At 38.5% G+C, this 22,706-nt stretch overlaps 1 protein-coding gene across 4 annotated transcripts in view; it reads left to right on the top strand.

Moving 5' to 3' along the window:
* Positions 1-2,872: 2,872 nt before the first annotated feature.
* Positions 2,873-22,706, top strand: part of MFN1 (mitofusin 1) — a 35,237-nt gene continuing 15,403 nt past the window's right edge. The window contains exons 1-9 of one of the 4 annotated variants that reach the window (XM_080657765.1): positions 2,873-2,959; positions 4,051-4,169; positions 7,024-7,159; positions 9,096-9,258; positions 12,766-12,890; positions 14,764-14,872; positions 16,276-16,383; positions 18,194-18,347; positions 18,456-18,523. In XM_080657765.1, the coding sequence (XP_080513891.1) occupies positions 4,058-4,169; positions 7,024-7,159; positions 9,096-9,258; positions 12,766-12,890; positions 14,764-14,872; positions 16,276-16,383; positions 18,194-18,347; positions 18,456-18,523 (975 nt within the window). In that variant the 5' untranslated portion in view covers positions 2,873-2,959; positions 4,051-4,057. Of the gene's footprint in view, positions 3,267-4,050; positions 4,170-7,023; positions 7,160-9,095; positions 9,259-12,765; positions 12,891-14,763; positions 14,873-16,275; positions 16,384-18,193; positions 18,348-18,455; positions 18,524-22,706 lie in introns of all 4 variants that reach the window. The other 3 variants (XM_080657768.1, XM_080657766.1, XM_080657767.1) reach the window with 3 other exon arrangements.

Here is a 22,706-nt window from a genome sequence, read left to right as displayed (position 1 = left end):
TTTTCTTAGGTTTCTTTGAATGTATGTCATCACATAATAGTTCCTCAGTTTCACTGGGCCTGTAGCAGGTTATTAGGTGGTTGCTGAATTGTTGGCAGGCATAGTACTAGGTGTACCGGTTAATAATAGCGGATTTTGTAATAGAAAATAATTTCAAGAGAAACATCAAAAGTGCTTTATGCAAAGTAATGTCCATCGATAGCTACACATTTCCCCAACTTTCAGGTAATTTGTGGATACCGTACCAATAGAACTTCTCTTGTTTTGAGGCAAACCATTCAGAGACCCAATTTTCCACTTCTTCGTATGTTTTGAAGTGCTGCTCAGAAAGTGCGTGTGCCATCGATCGGAACAAGAGGTAATCTGAAGGAGCAAGGTCTGCTGAATACAGCAGGTGGGTTAATACTTCCCAGACAAGATACTTCCCAACATGTCTTTAACTGGTTTTGAAGTGTGTGATGGTGTGTCATCATGAAGCAAAGTTACTTTGCCGTGTCTTCTGGAACATTCTGGTTGTTTCACGATCAAAGCGTGGTTCAATTTGATTATTTGTTGTCGGTAGTGATCAGTATTAATGGTTTCACCTGGTTTTAGAAGCTCATAATACACCACACCTTCCTGATCCCACCAAACACAGAGCATTGTCTTCTTTCTGAAGCGATTTGGCCTTGCAGTCAATGTTGATGGTTGACCTGGATCAACCCATGATTTTGTGCATTTGGGATTCTCAAAATAAATCCACTTTTCATCGCCAGTCACAATTCGATGCAAAAAAAAGACTTTCTTTCGTGCCATTGAAGCAACATTTTACTGATGACTTTTCGGTTTTCCATTTGTCTTTCGTTCAGTTGATGGGGCACCCATTTTCCTTTCTTTAATATCTTCCCCATTGCTTGTAAACAATCAGAAATTGTTTGCTGAGTAGTTTAATCTTTCTGCAAGTTGTTTTCGAGTTTGACACGAATCTTCATCCAATAATGCTTGTTGGTCTTCAAATTTTTTTGGTTGATCTGGATGTGTCTTTCACATCAAAATCATCACTTTTAAAGCATTTAAACCAGCGTTCACAAGTATCTTGAGATGGAGCATGTTCACTATAAGCTTCCCGAAGTATATGATAACTTTTTCTTCAAAATAATGAATTAAAACTTCCCGCAAACGCTTTTTTTGGCACGAAATTCAACATTTTTAAGTGTAAAAATATCTATGATGTTAACACCTTCAGCAAATTTGACATAGGAAGTTTTGAAGCTTGTTGTCAATACAACAAAATAGCATACATATCAAATTGCATATATATCAACATATGTGTAACTTCATCTATTGAAAAAAATCTGCATTATTAACCAGTACACATAGTGTGTGTGTATATATATATATATATATATATATGCTTTTCTTTTTCAACAGATTAACACTATTCCTAATTTTTAAATCTGATTTACAAAGAATTGAATTATTTAATTCCTTACATTTAAAATTAATGAAGGGATGTAAGAAAGATTGGAGAATGCACAGGGGGATAAGTATGTTAACCTAGATACACAAGAAAGGGGCAGGGCAGTTTAAAACCTTTCACTAAATAAGTATAGGTCTGGGGAATGACTACCCACCATGACCTGCCCAGTTAGGACTCTATGATCAGATTACCCTGGGATGTTACTTTCCACAGAACCCCGTTTTTTGTCCACAAGAAAAAAAATATGTATTTATCCAGCTCTTACTATACGCCCAACACTGTTCTAAGCACTTTACATGATATTGACCCATTTTCACAACAAACAAAGTAGGTGTTATTAGTACTCCAATTTTATAGATGAAGAACCTCAGGCTCAGGAAGATGAAGCAGCTTCACTTCAAAACATGCATATCAGCATAACCAATGGACACAGACAATGGGGGGGGGGGGGGGTGAAGGCCTGTGCTGGGGGGTGGGGGTGGGCTGGGAGAGGTCAATGGGGGGAAAGGAGACATATGTAATACTTACAACAACAAAGAATTAAAAAAACTGCATCTCACTTGCCAGCTCTAAAGAAAGAACTCAATTGTGTTGCGCCCTGTACAGACTACCATCAGCAGCTCCCTAAAGATGTTACGACTCAGAATCTGCAATTTAACAAGATCCCAGCCCTGACCGGTTTGGCTCAGTGGATAGAGCATTGGCCTGCGGACTGAAGGGTCCCGGGTTTGATTCCGGTCAAGGGCATGTACCTTGGTTGCAGGCACATCCCAGTGGGAGGCGTGCAGGAGGCAGCTGATCGATGTTTCTCTTCCATTGATGTTTCTGACTCTCTAAACCTCTCCCTTCTCTGTAAAAAAAAAATCAATAACATATACTTTAAAAAAACAAACAACAAGATCCCCAGGTGATTCCTCATTACAAAGTCTGAGAAGCAATAGACAAGGATGCATCAATTTCCTATGTCTCACCTCTAAAGTAATTCAACACGTACACTCACAGCTGTGTTCCAAGCCCAGAAACCCAGTTCAGGGCAGAGAGCAGTGGAGTGGCTAAAAGGCTTTCCTTTATTTCAGCAAGCGGGGATTCCTCGTGTCTGGTTGCTCCAACCCCACCTCACCCGACCTCCTCTCAGCTCTCCCTCCTCAACTAGCCGCGGGCAGTTAGCTAAGACTAGGCTGGGCAGAGGCGTGTCAACTTTAAAGGGAGAATTGAGAGGGGGCTGGAGTTGGGGAAGAGGGAAGGAAGGGTAAACGACAAATCATTCCTCTGGGAGCATGCTTTACCCACAACAAACCTTGCCTTCTGCCCGTAACAAAAATGGCGCCCGACGTAGGGGCACTTCCGTCCAAGGAACCAAACAAATCCCGTCAGGGCGAGAGGCCGGAAGTTACCGCCCCCTTGGCACTCCTGCTTCCCGGCCTGCCAGACCAGGATGAAGTGGAGTGCGGGTTGGTGGCTGGAGTGCTGTGGCCGGTGACAAGTCGGAGCCAGGACAGTGTGAGTGTCATCTGCCTTGGCCGCCGGCCGGTGTACTTCGCCCGGGGTGACCTTCGTGCGGCCAGGGACGGGGCGGGGAGTCGTTCGCGGGGTGCTCTGTGACGAGTCGCCGCCGCCGCCGCGGTCCTGCGGGACAGGAGCGAGCGAGTGGGGCGGCGGGCGGGTCTGGCCCGAGGAGCCCGCGAGGCCGAAGCCCGGGAAGTGGGAGCCCGGTCCGGACGGCGCGCGGGGCGGTGTGGGTCTGGCCGCTAGCCCTGCCGGCGGGGTCCCGCGGCCGCGGTGCACGGCGTGGAAGGCCTTCCCCAAGGTAGGCGCTGTCCCCGGGATGAAGCGGGGCGCTGCCGTCGCCCTGCCTGTCCCACGCGGCTCCTTCGCTCGGTCGATTCCCGATCCTCAGCTTTCCTTATGCCCACTCTGCCCCATTACACACACACACACACACACACACACACACACACACGATGGGTGTTTATTCTTGTGTTGTGTGTGTGTTTTTAGTGTCTTTTTCATGAGAGGCTGTCGGGAAATTGTGTTCCCTTTAAACTTCTATTCCTTGAAGTTCTTGGTACTTGGGCTGGAAACGTCACCGCTCGCTTTAAGCCTTGCCCTTCTTATTCGTTGTGAGAACTACTTCTTTCTAAACCTCAGTATTGACGTATGGCCTTGGGATTTTATTTCTTCACTCCGCATAGCCACCTCCACCCACCTAGAGCTCCAGGTTGAGAAACTTAATCACTTACTGTTTGTGAACTTGGCTTCTCACTAACCCTGTTCCTGATACACTCAAGAGTCGCATGTAGTCGCAGTTTAGCCACAGTTACGTTTCATCTTCGACAAAGAGAAATAAAGTAGAAATTGCAACCAAGATTTTGGCCAATGGCGTTCACTTATTTTAGGGCCATACTCCTCAAAAGCATCTGCAGTTGTCTGACTAAAACCCTTCTCTCCAACGATTATGAAAACAGTTTCGGCAGTTGGTTTTATTTCCTTGGGTAAGTTAATCAGTGTCGCTGGAACGTGTCATTAATTTGCAGGTGTTTGTGATCCAGTTTAATTTGTGTCCTTCTAACTTTTTATTTTCTCCCTCCCAGTAGCATAATGGCAGAAACTGCTTCTCCCCTGAAACGCTTTGTGCTGGCTAAGAAGGCAATTACTGCAATTTTTGACCAGTTACTGGAATTTGTTACTCAAGGTTCACATTTTATTGAAGGTTAGTTTCTCTTAAGTTTTTCAAATAAAGGCTGTTGAAAATATACAGAGGGTGCATTATTCTTTCAGCCTTAGTTACTGAACACAAATATAGGGGCATTGTGGTATATGCCATGAGAGATACCATAACAAATAAAACCCATTTTGCCCTCCAGAGGAGGAAGATAAAATGGAATTAATAACAACTAAGAAATAAGTGCTTGTATGTGAGGTACTATCCTAGCACTTTATTATATTAATAACACATTAAAAACTTAATAACTCATTTTATATTTATTATACAAAATAAATTAAATTTTAACTATAATTATTAACTCAAATCAGTAACACTAATAGCTTATTTAATCCTCATATCAACATTGAGGCACAATTTTAATCACACTCATTTTACAGATAAAAAAGCTCAAGACGCCCTGGCCAGGTGGGTCAGTTGGTTAGAGTGTCCTCCTATACACCAGCAGGTTGCGGGGTCGATTCCCAGTCAGGGCACATGCCTAGATTTTGGGTTCAATCCCTAGTCAGGGCACATAGAGGAGGCAGCCAATCAATGGTTTTCTCTCACATCAATGTTTGTCTCTTTCTTCCTCTTTCCACAAAGCTAGTAAATGCCCAGACTAAAAATTAGGCAACCCACAGTTAGCCATTATACTTATCTTCTCCCCAACTCAGTAGTTAAGCCAAGATCTCAGGCCTATTTTATTCTCTCAAATGAGGCTGGGATGCTGTGGGAAAGGACCAAAAAAGTCTTCCTAAAATGAATATAACTGTTCAAAGGTGGATAGGAGTGGCTTCCTAGGGATTACTTGCCTTGGAGATAACTGTTGAAACTTTTCTAGTTCTTAAGATTACAAGACCTTCAAGGGTACAATGAAAAGGGAGGGATTCCGGAAACCTCTCCAGTGACAGTTGGGACACATTCAATAGATTAGTAGAATCAAACTTTACTTTTCCCTCCTTACCCTCCCTCACCAGATTTTGAGCTCCTTGAGGGTAGGGATCATGCCTTATTATTGTGTCTCTATCACCAAACCTTAACACAATTCCAGTTTTGTTGGAGTGAGAAAAAAAGTACTGGTGTAGAACATTTATATTTACAGTTTGGGAAAAATTTGAATTGGAACAGTGACTTTGAATTGTATTTTATTCTAAAACAGTTGATAGGAAGTGAAGATAAAATTAAATATATTTTGTGTTATGAGCTAGTTATAGATTGAGTGGTACTTGGGCTGGAAACTTTTATAAATAGTTCATAAAACTATTGGAAGGCTAATATTTATTTATTAGCCTTATAGAACTAATAAATATTTATGCTTATAAAACACACACACAATGTCATTTACTAAATAGTGAAAGGTCATGCTAGGAGCTAGTAAATAGCAGCTTTAAAATCTGAATTCGATTTTACTGGTTTTAGAACCTCAGGAAAAAAAAAATTTTATGAAAAGAGACAAAGCAAATAAATCAGGAAGAATATAGAAGAACAAGAATAAAATGAAAAACAAAGGTGAATGTAATTGTACTTACTCATTTACTTAACTTTATTCACCAGATCCCACATATTTTATTATTGCACTTGTAAAGTATGAAGAGATATGTAAGGCTTAAGTTGAATAGATGGGTACTGGGTAAGCTATATCATTGTTTTGTAACCAGAGAACCAATGTGTCCAGGCTGCCTGTCACTACTTGGGCCAATTAAGCAGAGACAAGATTGAATTACATTATGAGCGTTTGTGCCGGCAGTATGGGAGAGCAACAGGTCATCCACAAAAATCTACTCTGCAGCCCCCATAAGACAGCTGCTTATATTGGGTAGGACAAAGATTACATGGGGAAGCAGGAATCATAGGCCTGGGGAAGTAGGCAAGGTGGGCTGGGTGGTGCAGAGAGAGGGGGCTGAAGTGGGACTCCATTGTTTGGACAACAAGGTTGTAATCTTTTCTTGATATTAAGCAGTTTTGAGTGAGGATGGACCACATTCCAAGGTTGACTCATAGGTCCCAGAGGCATACAACTCCCAGTCAGGTTAAAATGTGCTTTCTTTAATCAGAACAAAACAATCAGGGTTAACAGAGCATGACTAATATTTCTTTTATTTCTCAGCTAGTCCTCAGTATTCTATTTCTACCCTCTAACAGTTTGTCTCCAGTTAGCCAAATGAGTCTTCATATTTTTGCCTGCAAAGTTGAGATACAAAAATATAACTGTAAGCATGTATAATCCTAAATAAAAACAAAACTGAAGGTCTTTTCTACTTTTTAAATCTAGGCTTATCCTTGGGGGAGAGGAGGTTGGGGCTGAGGTGGGATTCAATCTACAGTTTTCTTTCATGTGAAGTGAGTTGTTTTTGTCATCCCTGTGGGTAGCAGATAAGAAGTGATAAGATAGCAAAGTCTTACCTGGCTTGGAGATCTTGAACCATGCCTTTGTTTCTTGGGGGGTGTCCATTCAAATTTTACTCTTAACATGTGTATCCCTCTTCTCAGCTCAAGATTTGAAGATTCAGTCAGAATGGGACAATGATAGGTGCATATTCTAGTTTCTCTGTTCAGAAATACATTTTTGTCTTAGTTGGCTGTTTTATATTTTTGAGACCCAGATGAATAACAAATATACCCTTTTGATTGGGACCCTGTATGTCTTAATAATTTTGACATTCTTTTGGGCAGGATTCTTATGAACCATTGCAAGACGGCATTCATCTTCTACCAAATATTCAGATATGGGCATTTTTACTTTTCAAACGGCATGTTAATATAGAACAGAGCCAAAACACATGCATATCTTAGGTATTATATTATATAATTCTTAATATTCCTTTGTGTCACTTTTTCTAATATCATTGCAATTTTGCAGCAACATACAGGAATTCAGAACTTGATCGAATAGCTACTGAGGATGATCTAGTAGAAATACGGGGGTATAAAAACAAGCTTTCCATCATTGGTGAGGTGCTGTCTCGGAGACACATGAAAGTGGCCTTTTTTGGCAGGTAATCCTTTATTATTTCTTCTCAAGGGTAGTTTCCAGAAACCAGCTTTTTTTTCTCATAGCCTCAGCTTTATTTCTGATGTTCCAGCAAGTGATATTTCTCCCACAACAGTTTCTGGCTGTGTTATGGTAAATCTGTTAGTATGTAAGATAATTTGTTTATTTTAGTTCCTGATATAAAATGAAGCTATGGAGTCAATCATATTTTTATTTTTTTAAGGATGCTCATATCTAAGAATTGACCAGTTATAGGAATAGAAATACAGCGCACCTGCTATGGCTCAGTGGTTGAGCATCAAACCATACATCAAGAGGTTGCTGGTTGGATTTCCGGTCAGGGCACATGCCTCGGTTTCGGGTTCAATCCCCAGCAGGGGGTGTGGAGGAGGCAGCCAATCTATGTTGATGTTTCTCTCTCATTGAAGTTTCTACCTCTTCCTCTCCCCTCCTCTAAATTCAATAAAAACATTTTTAAAAAAGAATAGAAATGCAGATAATGATATACATAATTGTGACTTACTCTTTTAAGCTTCTGTTGATTATCGGGTATGTCTTCTGAAAGTATTCTCAGCCCCATGATTCCCAGAGAGTAGGAAGTGCCAGGGTTTTTTTTGTTGTTTTTTGTTTAAGAATAATTTTAATACAAGGTATTATGCAGAGAATTAATGAAGCTTTTTTTGTTGTTGTTAATCCTCACTTGAGGATATTTTTCCATTGATTTTTAGGGAGAGTAGGAGAGTGAGGGAAAGACAGAGAGAAACATCGACTTGTTGCCTCCTGCACGAGCCCCAACCAGGGTACAGGCTGGAGAGGAGCCTGCAACCACAGTACATGCCCTTGCCCGGAATCGAACCCAGGACCCTTTGGCCCACAGGCCAACACTATCCACTGAGCCAAACCGGCTAGGGTGTGGAAGTGCCAGTACTTAATGTAACCCGTTGGAGTGATAAAGGGATCTCTGCCGCAGCTTCTCCATTCATTTAAGGATCATTTGTTAACTACCTAAGTACCATGCACTGTGTTGGGCACCAGGGATGCAAAGACAACTGTCCAGCTCATACTTGGTGATCAAATATGTGCTATGTACCAATAGAGCCATTTACGTACTCACTACACCTCATATGCCTTCTAAGCTATTTCCCATCTTAGGGCTTTAGCACTTGCAGTTTCCTATTCATAGAATTCTCTTTGTGTTGTTCTGTGTATGTCTGGCTCCTTCTCTCTCTTCAGATCTCATCCTTAATGTTACTACCTTAGAAACCTTTCCTATTCACTGTTAAATATTCCTTCTTGGTTATTCTCTACTAAATCACCCTGTTTATGTCCTTTAAAACAGTGTTACAGCGCTCTGTTATTTTTGTTTTATGTTTTTATTGTCTGCTTCTCCCACTTAATCATATATTTCAAGGCTTTTGAGAGTCAAGGATGAGGTAGGTCTATTAAAGAGGCCCTACCTCAGGTTAAGGTGGAGTAAGAGTGGGAAGGAAAAGGCCTCCTAGAGCAGCAGTCGCCAACCTTTCGGACCTCACGGACCACCGGTTGACGACCACTGTCCTAGAGGGTGATGCCTCAGTTGTCCTACTTGAGAAGGAGAAATAGGTGTTAGCTGTGGATTTAAGGACATGGAACATTAGACCACATTTTGGGCTGGGTAGTGTCATAGAATTTGAGGTTATGATTTCAAATTGCCCTAAGAAGCAAGAAGTAGAAGGCAAGGATAGCTTTATCGGAAAGGTAGGATTTGTTTTCCTCTACTTTATCTTTCTGAAATGTACATTGCTAATATTTGTATAGATTATCAACTCTTTAATGAAAAATGCCATCTGATGAAATTTTAACAAAATTTGAATTCTAGAAAAGTCAATCTTAAGCCAGTAAAAGAACAAAGTTTTTACTGTTATGTTTTGTTTTTATGATTTTGCATATTCACTCTTCAGGACAAGCAGTGGGAAGAGCTCTGTTATCAATGCAATGTTGTGGGATAAAGTCCTCCCCAGTGGGATTGGCCATACAACCAATTGCTTACTGAGTGTTGAAGGAACCGATGGAGATAGAGCCTATCTTATGACAGAAGGATCAGATGAAAAAAAGAGTGTGAAGGTATTACATTTGACTTAGCAACATAATGTATCTTAAACCATGCCCTAGTTCTTTAAAAAAGAATAAGATGTCTGCATTGCTGGAGATGGAAGAAGTGTTAATATCTGTTCATGGCTTTTAAACCATCAGTATTTTAAATTTTCTAAAATTCTTTTGCTTCAGAGTTAAATTACTGGGATGAGAAACCCTATCCTTAACTTAAAATCCTATCTAATAAAAGAATAATATGCAAATCGATCCAAAAAAAACCCAAAAACAACAAAAAACAAACAAAGAATAATATGCAAATTAACCACCACTCTGTTACACCCACCAGCCACGCCCACCAGCCAATCAGGAGTGAGTATGCAAATTAACCCAACCAAGATGACTGCAGCCACAGGGAGCAGGAGGGAGGCTTGGGTTTCCCTGGCGATGGAGGAAGCCAAGCTTTCCGCACACCTTGGCCGGCCCAGGCCTCCACTTCAGGCTACAAAGTTTGAATTATAGAAGATAAATAAATCCCAACAAAAATGGCGGCAGCCACAGAGCTGGAGAGAGCAGGAGACTAGGGTTGCCCCTGGTGATGGAGGAAGCCAAGCTTCCTGTACACCCTGGCCGGCCCAGGACTCCTCTCCAGACTACAAAGTTTCAATTATAGAAGATAAATAAATCCCAACAGAAATGGCTGCTGCCACGAAGCGAGCAGAAGGGTTGGCTCCGCTCCAGGCTACAAAGTTTCAATTGTAGAAGATAAATAAATCCCAGATACCAGGGCCTCTGCTTGGGTCGCCGTGGGGCGTGGCCAGCCTGCAAACCACCACAGGCCCCTTGCCCAGGCCACTCCACACCCCAAGGGAACCCGCACCCTGATCCGGGACACCCTTCAGGGCAAACCAGCTGGCCCCCACCCATGCACCAGGCCTCTATCCTATCTAATAAAAGAGTAATATGCAGATTGACCATCACTCCAACACACAAGATGGCTGTCCCCATGTGGTCAAAAATTCTGCCCCCATGTGGACACAAGATGGCCACCACAAGATGGCCAGCAGGGGAGGGCAGTTGGGAGGGACCAGGCCAGCAGAGGAGGGAAGTTGGGGGTGACCAGGCCTGCAGGGAAGGGCAGTTGGGGGAAACCCAGGCCTGCAGGGGAGGGCAGTTAGGGGTGACCAGGCCTGCAGGGGAGGGCAGTTAGGGGTGACCAGGCCTGCAGGGGAGGGCAGTTAGAGGCAATCCGGCTGGCAGGGGAGTGGTTAGGGCAGCCTTGGGCAAACTGCGGCCCGCAGGCCAGATCCGGCTGTTCTATCTGGTTCTCTTGCTCTCCCCTCCACTCCTTTACTTTGAATTTATATTAGTTCACATAAACACTCCATCCATGCTTTTGTTCCAGCCCTCTGGTCCAGTTTAAGAACCCATTGTGGCCCTCGAGTCAAAAAGTTTGCCCACCCCTGGGTTAGGGGTTGATCAGGCTGTTAGGCAGAAGCGGTTAGGGGCTATCAGGAAGGCAGGCAGGCGAGCATTTGGGAGCCAGCATTCCTGGATTGTGAGAGGGATGTCCGACTGCCTGTTTAGTTGGACATCCCTCGAGGGTTCCCAGATTGAAGAGGGTGCAGGCTGGGCTGAGGGACACCCCTCCCCCCGTGCACAAATTTCGTGCACCGGGCCTCTAGTGTAAGTTAATAAAAGATAAATGCTTACTAAGTTTTTGCCTGACAGAAGTGGCTTAGTTGGTTGAGTGGCCTCCTGTGCACTCAAAGGTTGCCGGTACAATTTCCAGTTAGACCACATACCTGGGTTGCGGGTTCGATCCCTCGGGGCATATACGGACCTACAGAAGGCAATCAATTGATTTTTCTGTCTTTCTCCCATTTCCTCTCTAAGCATGTCCTCAGGTGAGGGTTTGTTTGTTTTTTTTTTGTTTTTTGTTCTTTTAAAAAGCTTACTAAGTTTTTAAAATAATGTCCCAATGAAAAGTTGAAATCTTTTTAAAGAAAATTTGCTTTCATAAATTTCTTAATGGATTCAGTAACACTAGATTCCTTCAGCTAAAAACAATAAAATAAAAAATTGGATATAAGAGTTGACTGGAATGAGAACTATTGGTTAAAAGCATTGTTTCTCACTTCAGTCACTTTTTCTTAAGTCTTTTTTTAAAAAATATATTTTTATTGATTTCACAGAGGAAGGGAGAGGGGCAGAGTGATAAAAACAGAGAGAGAGAATCATTGATCAGCTGCCTCCTGCATGCCCCACACTGGATATCAAGCCTGCAACCCAGGCATGTGCCCTGACCGGGAATCGAACCATGACCTCCTGGTTTATAGGTCGACACTCAACCGCTTTCCCATTCCAGCTAAGTCTCAATTTCTGTCCCACAAATGCAGAAGTTCAGTGTTTGAAGATCCATACCATTTTAGTTTTTGGTAAATTGTAGGTGAATTCATGGGTGTGGTGTTTGCTGTTTGATGTTTATCAGATAACTCAGTCTGTGTAATACCCTTAAGAGTAGTTATGAGGAATGAGATAAAGTTTATGAAACTATTTCTTTAAACTTTTAACCCATACAAGTGAAGGAATCACTTATTGTGAAATCAAGATTTTTAGCAAATTAGAATTCAAACTGCCTGTGTCTTTAGATCCTCAAGTCAGGTATGCTGTGATATTTTAAAGTAATCATTTCTTCTGATCTGTGCTCTCTACTTCCAGTCCTCTTCCTTCGTGTTCTTTTACTCCTCTCCCTTACTTCAAAATTTAAATTTGTTTACCTCAAGTAGTGGCCTGCTTTAAGGTATAGGTAGACTCTGAGTCTTATGCTCATGTTTGAATAGTTAACTTAGTAAAAGAAATGCAACAGTAATAGCTAGTACTGTACAATACAGGAACTGTTCAAAGTACTTGTAATAACTCAAACCTCACCACAGTTTTGTAAATAGATGCTTTCATATGTGCTGATGCCCTTCCTTAATGACATTTCTTCTATTCCTTGTTATTTCTATGCAATACACATTTCATTTTAGAAGAGTCAGAAAGTACATAAATAAACAAAAAGAAAAACTCTAAACAAAACTTACTTCCCAAAACCAATGGAAACCCTTTGGTGTAGAGTTAAATTTGTGTTTCTCTGTATATTTAAAGCAGAATGGCTTTATATCATGTGCTATTTCCTGATTTGCTTTTTTCCCCTTGATATACATTTCTTTCCGACATGTAATATCAATATCTGGGACTGCATAGGATTCCACTACCAAGTTCCATTTTGGGGGGCATTTAAAATGTTTACAGCCCTGAATATTTTTGCAGAATGGTATGAATAAACCGTTTTAAGGGTATCATTTATTTTTCTATTTGGTAATTCTAAAACTCGGGTTTTTCAAGATTCTCAAATGGTTTTATTTCAAATTATTTAAAGTTCGGATTTTTATGCATATTTACAAAAGTAAATGTTATGCCAAATTATACTATTTTTATTTTTATTACATTTTATTATAAGTAAATGTTTTGTTTTTTCTTTTCCTCCCACTTTAGACAGTTAATCAGCTGGCCCATGCCCTGCATATGGACAAAGACTTAAAAGCTGGCTCTCTCGTGCATGTGTTTTGGCCAAAGGCAAAATGTGCCCTCTTGAGAGATGACCTGGTTTTAGTAGACAGGTAAAATTACATGTGAATTGCATTTTCTTTTTGTAAAGGTGTATTTATAAAATAATGCTGCTTGCTTTAGCATGTAGTACATAAAAATTTAAAATGTTCAATTGCTGCTTTATTCTTATTTTCTAGACTGTTAAAGAAAAAATAAGGTGTTTGTTTTTGTGTCTTAATCATATCATAAAAGTGCTAATTTATCAGTCTATTTCTATTATAAGAAATTTCAAGGATAGTTACTTTTGTCTTATTTCTTTGTTTCTCTAGATTGACTTCATAGTTTGTGTAAATGGCTGGGCTTAGAGATTGTCTAATTCTAGGTACCTAGGTAGAGAATTATAAATGGTTAATTTTTAAAACTAGTAATGAATTTATTCTTGAGACTAAGTTTCCCAAAATAACTTTGCTGGACAATTCATGTAGCTTTTCATTGGTCAAGAAATGTCTGTTAAACAATGTCATTTACCAAAAAAGGTACTTAAATTATTTTTTATGTGTTCTTTTGTTTTCTTCAGTTAAAATTTCAGTGTTCTGTGGAACCCATTTTGTTTTTTGAGGACAGGCATTCCTTTTAATTGGAAAAGTTTTTTAATTAATAGAAATAGCTCAGATGAGAGAGAAGATGCTTGTGAAATAAAAATATTTGGTTTAAATAGAGTAATATTAGCTAATTAATTTGGCTTTTATTTCATGGTTAGAATGTATCCATGACACTTACCTGTCAACTCACCATCTTGTTTCAGGACACATCAAGCCAACCTGATAGATAGCTGCACTATAAATTTTACAATATAGATTGTACACTATATTTACATCTAGTAGAGGGTGTTTTATTTTTCATTATTTATGCTTATAAGCACCTACTCTTTTCTGAGCTGTACTGAATGTAGCTGCTATAACCTTATTTTTTAATTCCTTCTTTTTTTAAATATTTTTATTGATTTCAGAGAGGAAGTGAGAGGGAAAAATAGGAACATTAAGGATGAGAATCATTGATTGTCTGCCTCCTGTATGCCCCCTGCCAGAGATCAAGCCTACAGCCTGGGCATGTGCCCTGACCTGGAATCTAACTATGACCTCTTAGTTCATAGGTCGATGTTCAACCACTGAGCTATACCGGCCGGGCAAGCACCTTCATTTTGTTTTTTTTAACGTATTTTTAACGTATTTTGACTTCAGAGAGGGAGGGAGAGGGAGAGAGAGATTGAAACATCAATGATGAAAGAGAATCATTGATCAGCTGCCTCCTGCATGCTCCTTTCTGGGGATTGAGCCCTCAACTTGGGCATGTGCCCTTGACTGGAATCGAACCCTGGACCCTTTGGTCCGTAGGTTGATGCTCTATCCACTGAGCCAAACTGGCTAGGGCAGCACCTTTATTTTTTATTATACATTGACCTTGTTTGTTTTTAGTACTTATTTTTTTAGCCTTCCAAAGCATAAACATTTAAGAGATTAAACTATTGCCCTGGCTGGGGGGCTCTTTTTCTTTCTTTCTTTCTTTCTTTCTTTCTTTCTTTCTTTCTTTCTTTCTTTCTTTCTTTCTTCCTTCCTTCCTTCCTTCCTTCCTTCCTTCCTTCCTTCCTTCCTTCCTTCCTTCCTTCCTTCCTTCTTTCTTTCTTTCTTTCTTTCTTTCATTTATTCTCAATTGGATAGGCTCTGGAAGTTCCTTGTCAGCAGAATAAATATGGAGAATTATTTAAAGCACAGGCTCTCACCTTGCCACAAGTACTTTCTTGTAGGTGAGAAAGTAATGTAAATCTCCTGGGTTTCATACTGATGACTGATAGAAATTCTGTCCTTTAGACTTTAAACTATTTATAAAAGTTTTAAAAATTGTCTTTAAGAAATGTCATATAATTTTTTATTTTATTTCCATTAGTCCAGGTACAGATGTCACTACAGAGCTGGATAGCTGGATTGATAAGTTTTGCTTAGATGCTGATGTCTTCGTTTTGGTTGCCAACTCTGAATCAACATTAATGAACACGGTAGGATTTAATCTTATACAGTTAGTGGAAGGAAATGAAATGGTGTCTGTTTTAATTCTGAAAAGTGAGGGAAATCCAAATCTTGGATTAGAAGGAACTTCTAAATCAAGGGTGAATGAAGGGGTTTGTGTCTCCATGGGACTGAAAGGGCTTATTCTGGTCTTGAGTGTTCCCAGGGTTTGATGGCACTAGTTTCTGCTGAATCTTTGTGTGTTGTTGACCTTCACTGTGGTTATTTGCCAGTTTCAGAAGGAATGGGCACCAGCATTGTTAGGATACTGACTCAAGTCTCTTGAATCAAGTATAATACCACCACCACCACCACCACCACACACACACACACACACACACACACACACACACACACACACACACACACGTCTGGTGGGCAAGGCTTTTCTATTTTGAGGTTTGTCAACCCTTTCCTAGCTTAGCTTGTGTATATATACTAAACTACTGTCAAACTTAGAAGATTATTTATCCCAAATTTTTAGAGCCAAATTAATCCCAAATAAACTTTCCAGATTTTTAGATAATCTAATACTGTATCTAAAAGTATACTACGATTTTTAAAAGTTGTTATTCATCAAAAGCATATAAATGCCCAAACACTATTATAACCTAGGTATAGCCAGCAAGATCTTTGTTTTGTCACAGTGTTATTAGTGTTTGAGTGGCCAATAGCCTAATCTATGTCACATAGACCAGGCTGTTGTGACAACACTGACAGTCGTTTATAACCTGATGGTATAAAAAATAGATAAATCTTTAAAATCTGTTAGAATAATTCCATTATTGGGGTGTTGGATAAACAAACTTTGATATGCATCCTGACTTTGATGCCTTTGTTTATACTGCTCTTTGCCCATATTCTTCCCCCCTTTCAACTTCGTTTCAAAAAGCCCTGTTACCAGTACTTTCAAGCCCATCTTTATCACCTCTTCCTTCTTTATAGAGCTTTTCATAATTTCAACTAGACAGGGTGTCTCCTTCCTTTGAATAGTACCAGCATTTATTTATAATATTTTTGGTACATACCTTTCTCTGTTGCTTATTATGATGTGTTGTAAATGGGTCTTAATCTTAAAAAAGATTTGCTGTAGCTTTTTGAAAATTTGGACTGTCGTATCAAGCAGTACCTTTTATGTATTTGTTTAATTGAATTTCAAAAGATTAATGGCAGGATCAGGAAAATCTTCACTTTTCCCTTTCTTATGTTTTAGTTTCCTCATCTTTGAAAAGTTTAATGCTTATAGTGCTTTGGGATCCTTTATCAACGGCTGTTAATCACTGTTGTCTAAATGGTTCCAAATTTTAGATTAAAAGAAAGTCTAAATTATAAATAAAAATATAAAAGTAGTTTTTAAAAGTGAACATACTGTTGGCCATTTGATGTTTTTCAGGAAAAACAGTTTTTTCACAAGGTAAATGAGCGACTTTCCAAGCCTAACATATTCATTCTGAATAATCGTTGGGACGCCTCTGCATCAGAGCCAGAATATATGGAAGATGTAAGTTTTTTCCCCCTTAATACTTGAAATATACTTATGTACATTGTTATGGGAGAGAACTGTATACCTATAGTAGAGCAAATCATAAGCAGCTATTCTCTCACTTAAAAGAATATAATTATAGGAAATCTGAAGTCAGTGTTTGAAACAGATGTTATTAAGCTACTTGGAAGGAAAATTGTATTATAAAAGTACTAGGTAATAATTTTAGATCTTGAAACTTTTTTTCTTTTAATTTTTTATTGAGTTATAACATAATAGAAAAGTGTACAAATCATATTCCAGCTCAGTTAAATTTTACAAATTTAGCACAACTTTGTCAGGATCCAGATCAAGAAACAGAACAGCCAAAACCGGTTTGGCTCAGTGGATAGAGCGTCAGCCTGCGGACTGAAAGGTCCCGGGTTAGATTCCGGTCAAGGGCATGTAACTTGGTTGCGGGCACATCCCCAGTAGGAGGTGTGCAAGAGGCAGCTGATCGATGTTTCTCTCTCATCGATGTTTCTATCTATCCTTCTTCCTTCCTCTCTGTAAAAAATCAATAAAATATATTAAAAAAAAAAAAAAAAAGAAACAGAACATTCCCAGCATTCCAGTATTCCCTCCCTTTCCCCCTCTGTTCTTCCTCCAAAGGATAATTACGTAATTATCTCGGACTTTTAACACCGGCGTGGCAAACAGCAATGGCTGCCAGTTAGCCGGCTCTGCGTCTCCGACCCGTGTCCCCGCTTCCGGTGCCCCAGCACAATAAACAATTGTTCCTGCGCGCAGCACTGCCAGCAAGCCACCCTCACTTTCCGACCCCACGGCAGAGAGTCCAGCTTCTCCCCGTAGGAGTTTGGGTCCCTTGTGTCTCCCCAGAAACGAGTTTGGAGTAATTGGGAGCTTGTCTCCCTTCCGGTCGAAAAAGCAGCGCTCCCAGACGCCTGTCGCCAGCCCGATTCGCGTGCCTCCGTACCTCAGCTTTTCAGCGCTTGTGCACCTCTCAAAGCTGTTTGCTTTTTCCTTCTAGTTGTAGAACTTCCACTCAGCCAGCTTTCCCGTAGTTCTGGGTGATAGACGTTTTGTCTTTTAGTTGTAGTTTTGAAATTGTGCGAGGCAGCAGTTTAGGTGTTTACCTATGCCGCCATCTTGGATCCTCCTCACCCAATTGCTAATCTTAAACCTAACATTGCACTCTAATTCCTAGCTAATACATTCTCCCCAATTTTGATGACCAGTGTTTTTAAGAAGAGGAATATATTATATATGTTCTGACTTCAAAATAAAAATAGATTCATTTGTAGCAAATTTATTGTAACTCTTATTTCCTGGTTTCAAAGATATTACTAGCATCATTGTGGAAAATAAAAGCATAAGGAAGAAGTGAAAATGCCACTCATTTTTGTAGGTGTTGGCCTGCATGTCACTTACTAATTTACATAAGTATAAATATATATATGTATACACTTCATTTTGTTGTTGTTGTATAATCATGTATATCTTTAATACAGAATTAGGAATGTCTTCCTATTCCATTAAGTACTAATATTGGTCTACAGTATATTTTATAATGACTATGTAGTATTGGATGGTTCATCAGAATTTTAAATTAAATGTTCCATGGAAGAATCATTACTTTAAGTTAAGAGACAGAAATTTCCTGTCAGCAAGTATCAAACTTTAATTATTACAAGTATAATTAGGATTTGTTAAGTATATGGGAACTATAACTATGATATCACTATAAATGGAGTTTAAGTCTATAGCTATCCATTGCAATTATATTTGTTTAGTTATTAGAATCCTTTAATACCCTGTTTTGCTCTAGGTACGCAGACAGCACACAGAAAGATGCCTACATTTTTTGGTGGAAGAACTCAAAGTTGTGGATCCTTCAGAAGCAAGGAATCGTATTTTCTTTGTTTCCGCAAAGGAAGTTCTTAGTGCTAGAATGCACAAAGCACAGGGGATGCCAGAAGGTGGTATGTACTCATTATAGACTTTTGAAATACAAGTATCCGTTATAAAAATGGCATGCCAGAAATCCTATCTTACTATATGGTTTTAAAATCTTCACCTAACTGTTATAGGTGGGGCAATTGCTGAAGGATTTCAGTCAAGATTACAGGAGTTTCAGAATTTTGAACGAATCTTTGAGGTAGGAATTTTGTGAATGTATTGGCTAATATAAAACCCTATCGTTGAATGGAGAATGATTATATTTTCACTATTTATCTTTGTTGATAATTTTACTGTTATTTAGTAGAGTTACACAGCAAGTGAAACAAGGAAAGTTTGAAGAATGCAAGTCCCTGCAAAATGGATGATTCGTAAGAATTGAGAATTAAAGATTCTAATTTCTTTTACATTCTTATGTATTTACATTTAAATGAGAAGCTGCTTTCTAATATTTCTTTTGTTGTGAATTGAGGGAAGTTCTTTATATTGAACTTAGTTTCTAATTTGGGTTAAGAATAAACAAATGCAGTTGCTGTTGGAATGGATAATTGAACAAGGTGAAGATCATCTTTTTTTCTTTTGTACCTCTGTATTTATAGAGAGATAGAACATAGTTGATGCCATGTGATGAAAGTGTGTTATATTTCTAAACTGTCTTGTCACCTGTTAATTCTCCACATTTTATGCCAAATGCCCTGAACACATGAATGAATACAAAAATAATTACGATCTGTATTTTAGAAATCAGGAATCACTGAAGCTCTAAGATAGCTGCCTGAAGTGTATGCAACATTGAGGAGGGAGAATACTTCTTTATATCTTGGTGTAGATGTTTTATTCAGAGACATTAAAACTTATCCTGCATTTGGCTGAATAGTCCTTTAGATGTTAAAAGACATAGATGTTAAAAGAAATCTAAACTCTTATGTAAAAACATAGATGTTAAAAGACATCTGTATTCTTATTTAGCCCTATTTAATCTAGTTTTGCCTAAATTGCATATTCTCACCCATGAATGATCTGCTATAATTATTCTTATAAGCAGTAACTGCCTTAATGGTAAGGACATGAATGTTGAATGTGCTAGGCAGAATTAAATATTTGCTCACTCTCCCCTGTTTTTAATTTGGTGAGAGGGAGAAAGATGATTAGGTAGATGAAGAAAACGTGTTAAAGAAAGAACACCCAATACCAGCTTTCTTGGTAAGATCTCTAATTATTCAGCACATATTCTCTCAAACTAGGCCATAGGATACATGAGTATTTTCTTTCCCTTTGCTTTCATAAGAGATTTAATGTTCTTCTCACTCTTTTATCCATAGGGAAAATATTGGGGAGAAGATCTATTGTTCTGTTTCCCTTGTCTTTCCTTATTTATTAATTTTTTCCTTCTTTTCATCCCTTTCCCTTCCCTGTTTGTCATTGATTTCTCCTACCAAATAATTTACATTTATACCTCTTTTATACTGGTTTCTGGTACAGTTTTGCTCTCCCAAAATAGCTCCTTGAAGAGGTGGAGATGAGAAGAATTACAGATGTACTGTAGAGCATTGGTTCCCAAACATGGCTGATCTTGAGAATAACATGAGGTGCTTTAGAGATCTGCAGATTCCTGACCTGTTCCAGGGACTGATCCAGTAGAACTAGGATGGACCTAGGAATCTGTATGTATTCAAAGCTTTTCAGCTGTTTGCAATAATCAGGCAGACTTTGGAACTACTCTTTTTAATATTTGTAGGAGGAAATTGGCACTTTACTTTTTTTTGTTTGGAAATCTAAAAATTATATACAGAAAAAACTGCTTATGAACAAGAGCTTTTAAATAAACTTGTGGAAAATGTCAGGATTTAGAATTTGAAATTTTTGTTTAGTTGAAACTATTATAGATCTAAAATGAGAATCAGATAGAAATTGTTTGAATTTATCTACAGAAATAACCAGATGGGCCAAAAATTTTGTTTGGGTGTCCAAAGCATTTTAAGTGGCATTGTTTTTTGCGTTTTGTTCTTTTGAAGAAGGAAACTTTATTTAGTGCAAACAGCTCAATGGTAATACAGCATGGTTGTGAAAACAGCACTGCTGTGGAACCGCTCAGTAGTGCTACAGTGCGGCTGTGAGGCTGCCCATGGCAGGTCCCTGAGGCCATGACCCTCTTCTGCTAGGCAGCTCCACAATAGTCTGAACCAGCCTGCGCTGGTCTCCTCCGCTGTTCTGCTCCCGGAGATGTCTTTGGTGTTTCAGCTCCAGTTGGGGAAAGTGCGCTCTGCTTTTTGTTCTTTAAGAAAGAATTCAGGGCTATGAATTTCTCTGTGAGTGTAACTTTGGACGTATTCCATGGGTTTCAGTACCCAGTTTATTCATTATTTATTTGTAATTAATAGTTTTTGGAATATCCTATTTAATACAGGAGTTAAAATTCATATTTTTTATTCTTTATATCCAACTTTTGTTTATTAATTTATTGGTTTCTTTGCATTATGATCACAGACTATGGTCTCTATATACATTTTGTCTTCATTTTTAAAATTTCCCTTCCTTTTGTAGTTTTATGATTTTTGTGAGAAGGAAAACTGTGCCAAATTCATCATTTTTATCAAAGTCCGATCTTTGTCATGGACTTCTTTGAGATTAATTTGGTTCAAAGGAGCTAAATATTAAATGAACAAACAGAGTACCAAGTTAAACAAAGCTTGGAAATTAAATCAAGAAAATAAATGTTAATTCTAATACAATATGTTTTCTTTTTAAAAAAAAATACATTATTGATTTCAGAGAGGAAAGGAGAGGGAGAGAGATAGAAACATCAATGATGAGAGAGAATCATTGATTGATGCCTCCTGCATGCTCCCTACTGGGGATCGAGCCCACAACCCGGGCATGTGCCCTTGACCGGAATCTAACCTAGGACCCTTCAGTCCGCAGGCCAACACTATCCACTGAGCCAAACCGGCTAGGGCTTTCTTGCTGTTTTCAACCTGTATTTGGACAGTTGTATATTCTAAGCCTTTGAGAAATCTAAATATCTTTGCTCAGTTATTTGGCCATTAACTTTTTAATAATTTTGGTTGTATGGTGGAAAAAGTATATAAAATAACTCTTCTGTAAAATGTCAGTGAATTTGTTGTAAAGAACATTCCTGGGATAACTGGTAAAATTTGAAAATGGACTCTGTGTTAGGTTAGTAGTATTGTCCCAGTGATAAATGTTCTGAATACAATAATTGTTTTCATGGATCTGTAGGAGCCACATGTTCATATATTTAGTAGTATGGTGGTGGCTGCAGTGAACTGTCAAATTATTCAGGAATATGTGTGTCTGTGTGTTTATAGCAGGCATACACACACGCACACACACACACACACACGTAAGTATATGTATATCTCTATATAGAGGCATAGCTATATATCTGTATGAAGAGCCAGAGAAGGAAGCCTAAAAAAATGAGGTTGAATGTTAATAGTTTGTACATTTACTTAAAAGGTATATTATATTGATGTTCATTCTTACACTTTCTTGTCATTTAAAAATATTTCAAAATAATAAGTTGAGAGTGGTAAATAGGACTATATGTTATTGAGTGTTTGTGGTCTGTTATCAAGGAGGTCTTAACAAGTTTGTTTTATGTTTCAATTACACATAAATATTAATATTTACTTGTGTAGCTGCATATGATTACTTATCAGCAGGCTTCTTTAGATGTTTTTCGAAAGTCAGAAAACTATCTTGAGATATGCTTATTGTTTTGGTTCTAAATCTTTAATAAGTTGTAAAACAGTATAATGATACCTTGACAGGATGGAATTTAAGTTGGTTTGATGTAGTATTTTAAACTTTTTGGAAAATTAGAGTTCCTGATAAATATATTTCTTATGAAATTCAAAAACATATAAGTCTATTAAGAGTTCTGCAAAATAATTCAGTAAAATAGAATATTTCTTTTGCAGGTTGACTCTTGATATTTTTCTGATCAGTGGGAATACCATTGTGCGATACTTTTTATTACAAGACGATTTCCTATGTTTTTCTTTATACTTATTCATCATTGTATATTTTTTAATCAAGAAGTAATTTTTATATTGCCTAATAACTTTTGGAGATCTTTTCTTTCCTGTCTAGTCTAGCTCTAATACTGTGCTGTTAACTACAAATTGAAATCTTCATTGCTGATATCTAGATCTGCTTCATCGAGGAACATAGAGTTTCTTTTAACCATTTTTCCTTTTAAAAATATTTTAATGCTTTTATTATCGTTTTTGTGGAGGTTAATTTGGCAATTTATGAGACAGTTATTTAAAGTAAAACATGAGTTTTGGTTGTTAAAAATAAGCAGTTTACACTTTAAATGTTTAATATTGTATAGTTCTTGGTGGTTTTTGCTTTGG

This window comes from Plecotus auritus, assembly GCF_963455305.1.
Source record: "Plecotus auritus genome assembly, chromosome: 2".
Lineage (NCBI taxonomy): Eukaryota > Metazoa > Chordata > Mammalia > Chiroptera > Vespertilionidae > Plecotus > Plecotus auritus.
This window is presented reverse-complemented; position numbering and strand designations above follow the sequence as displayed.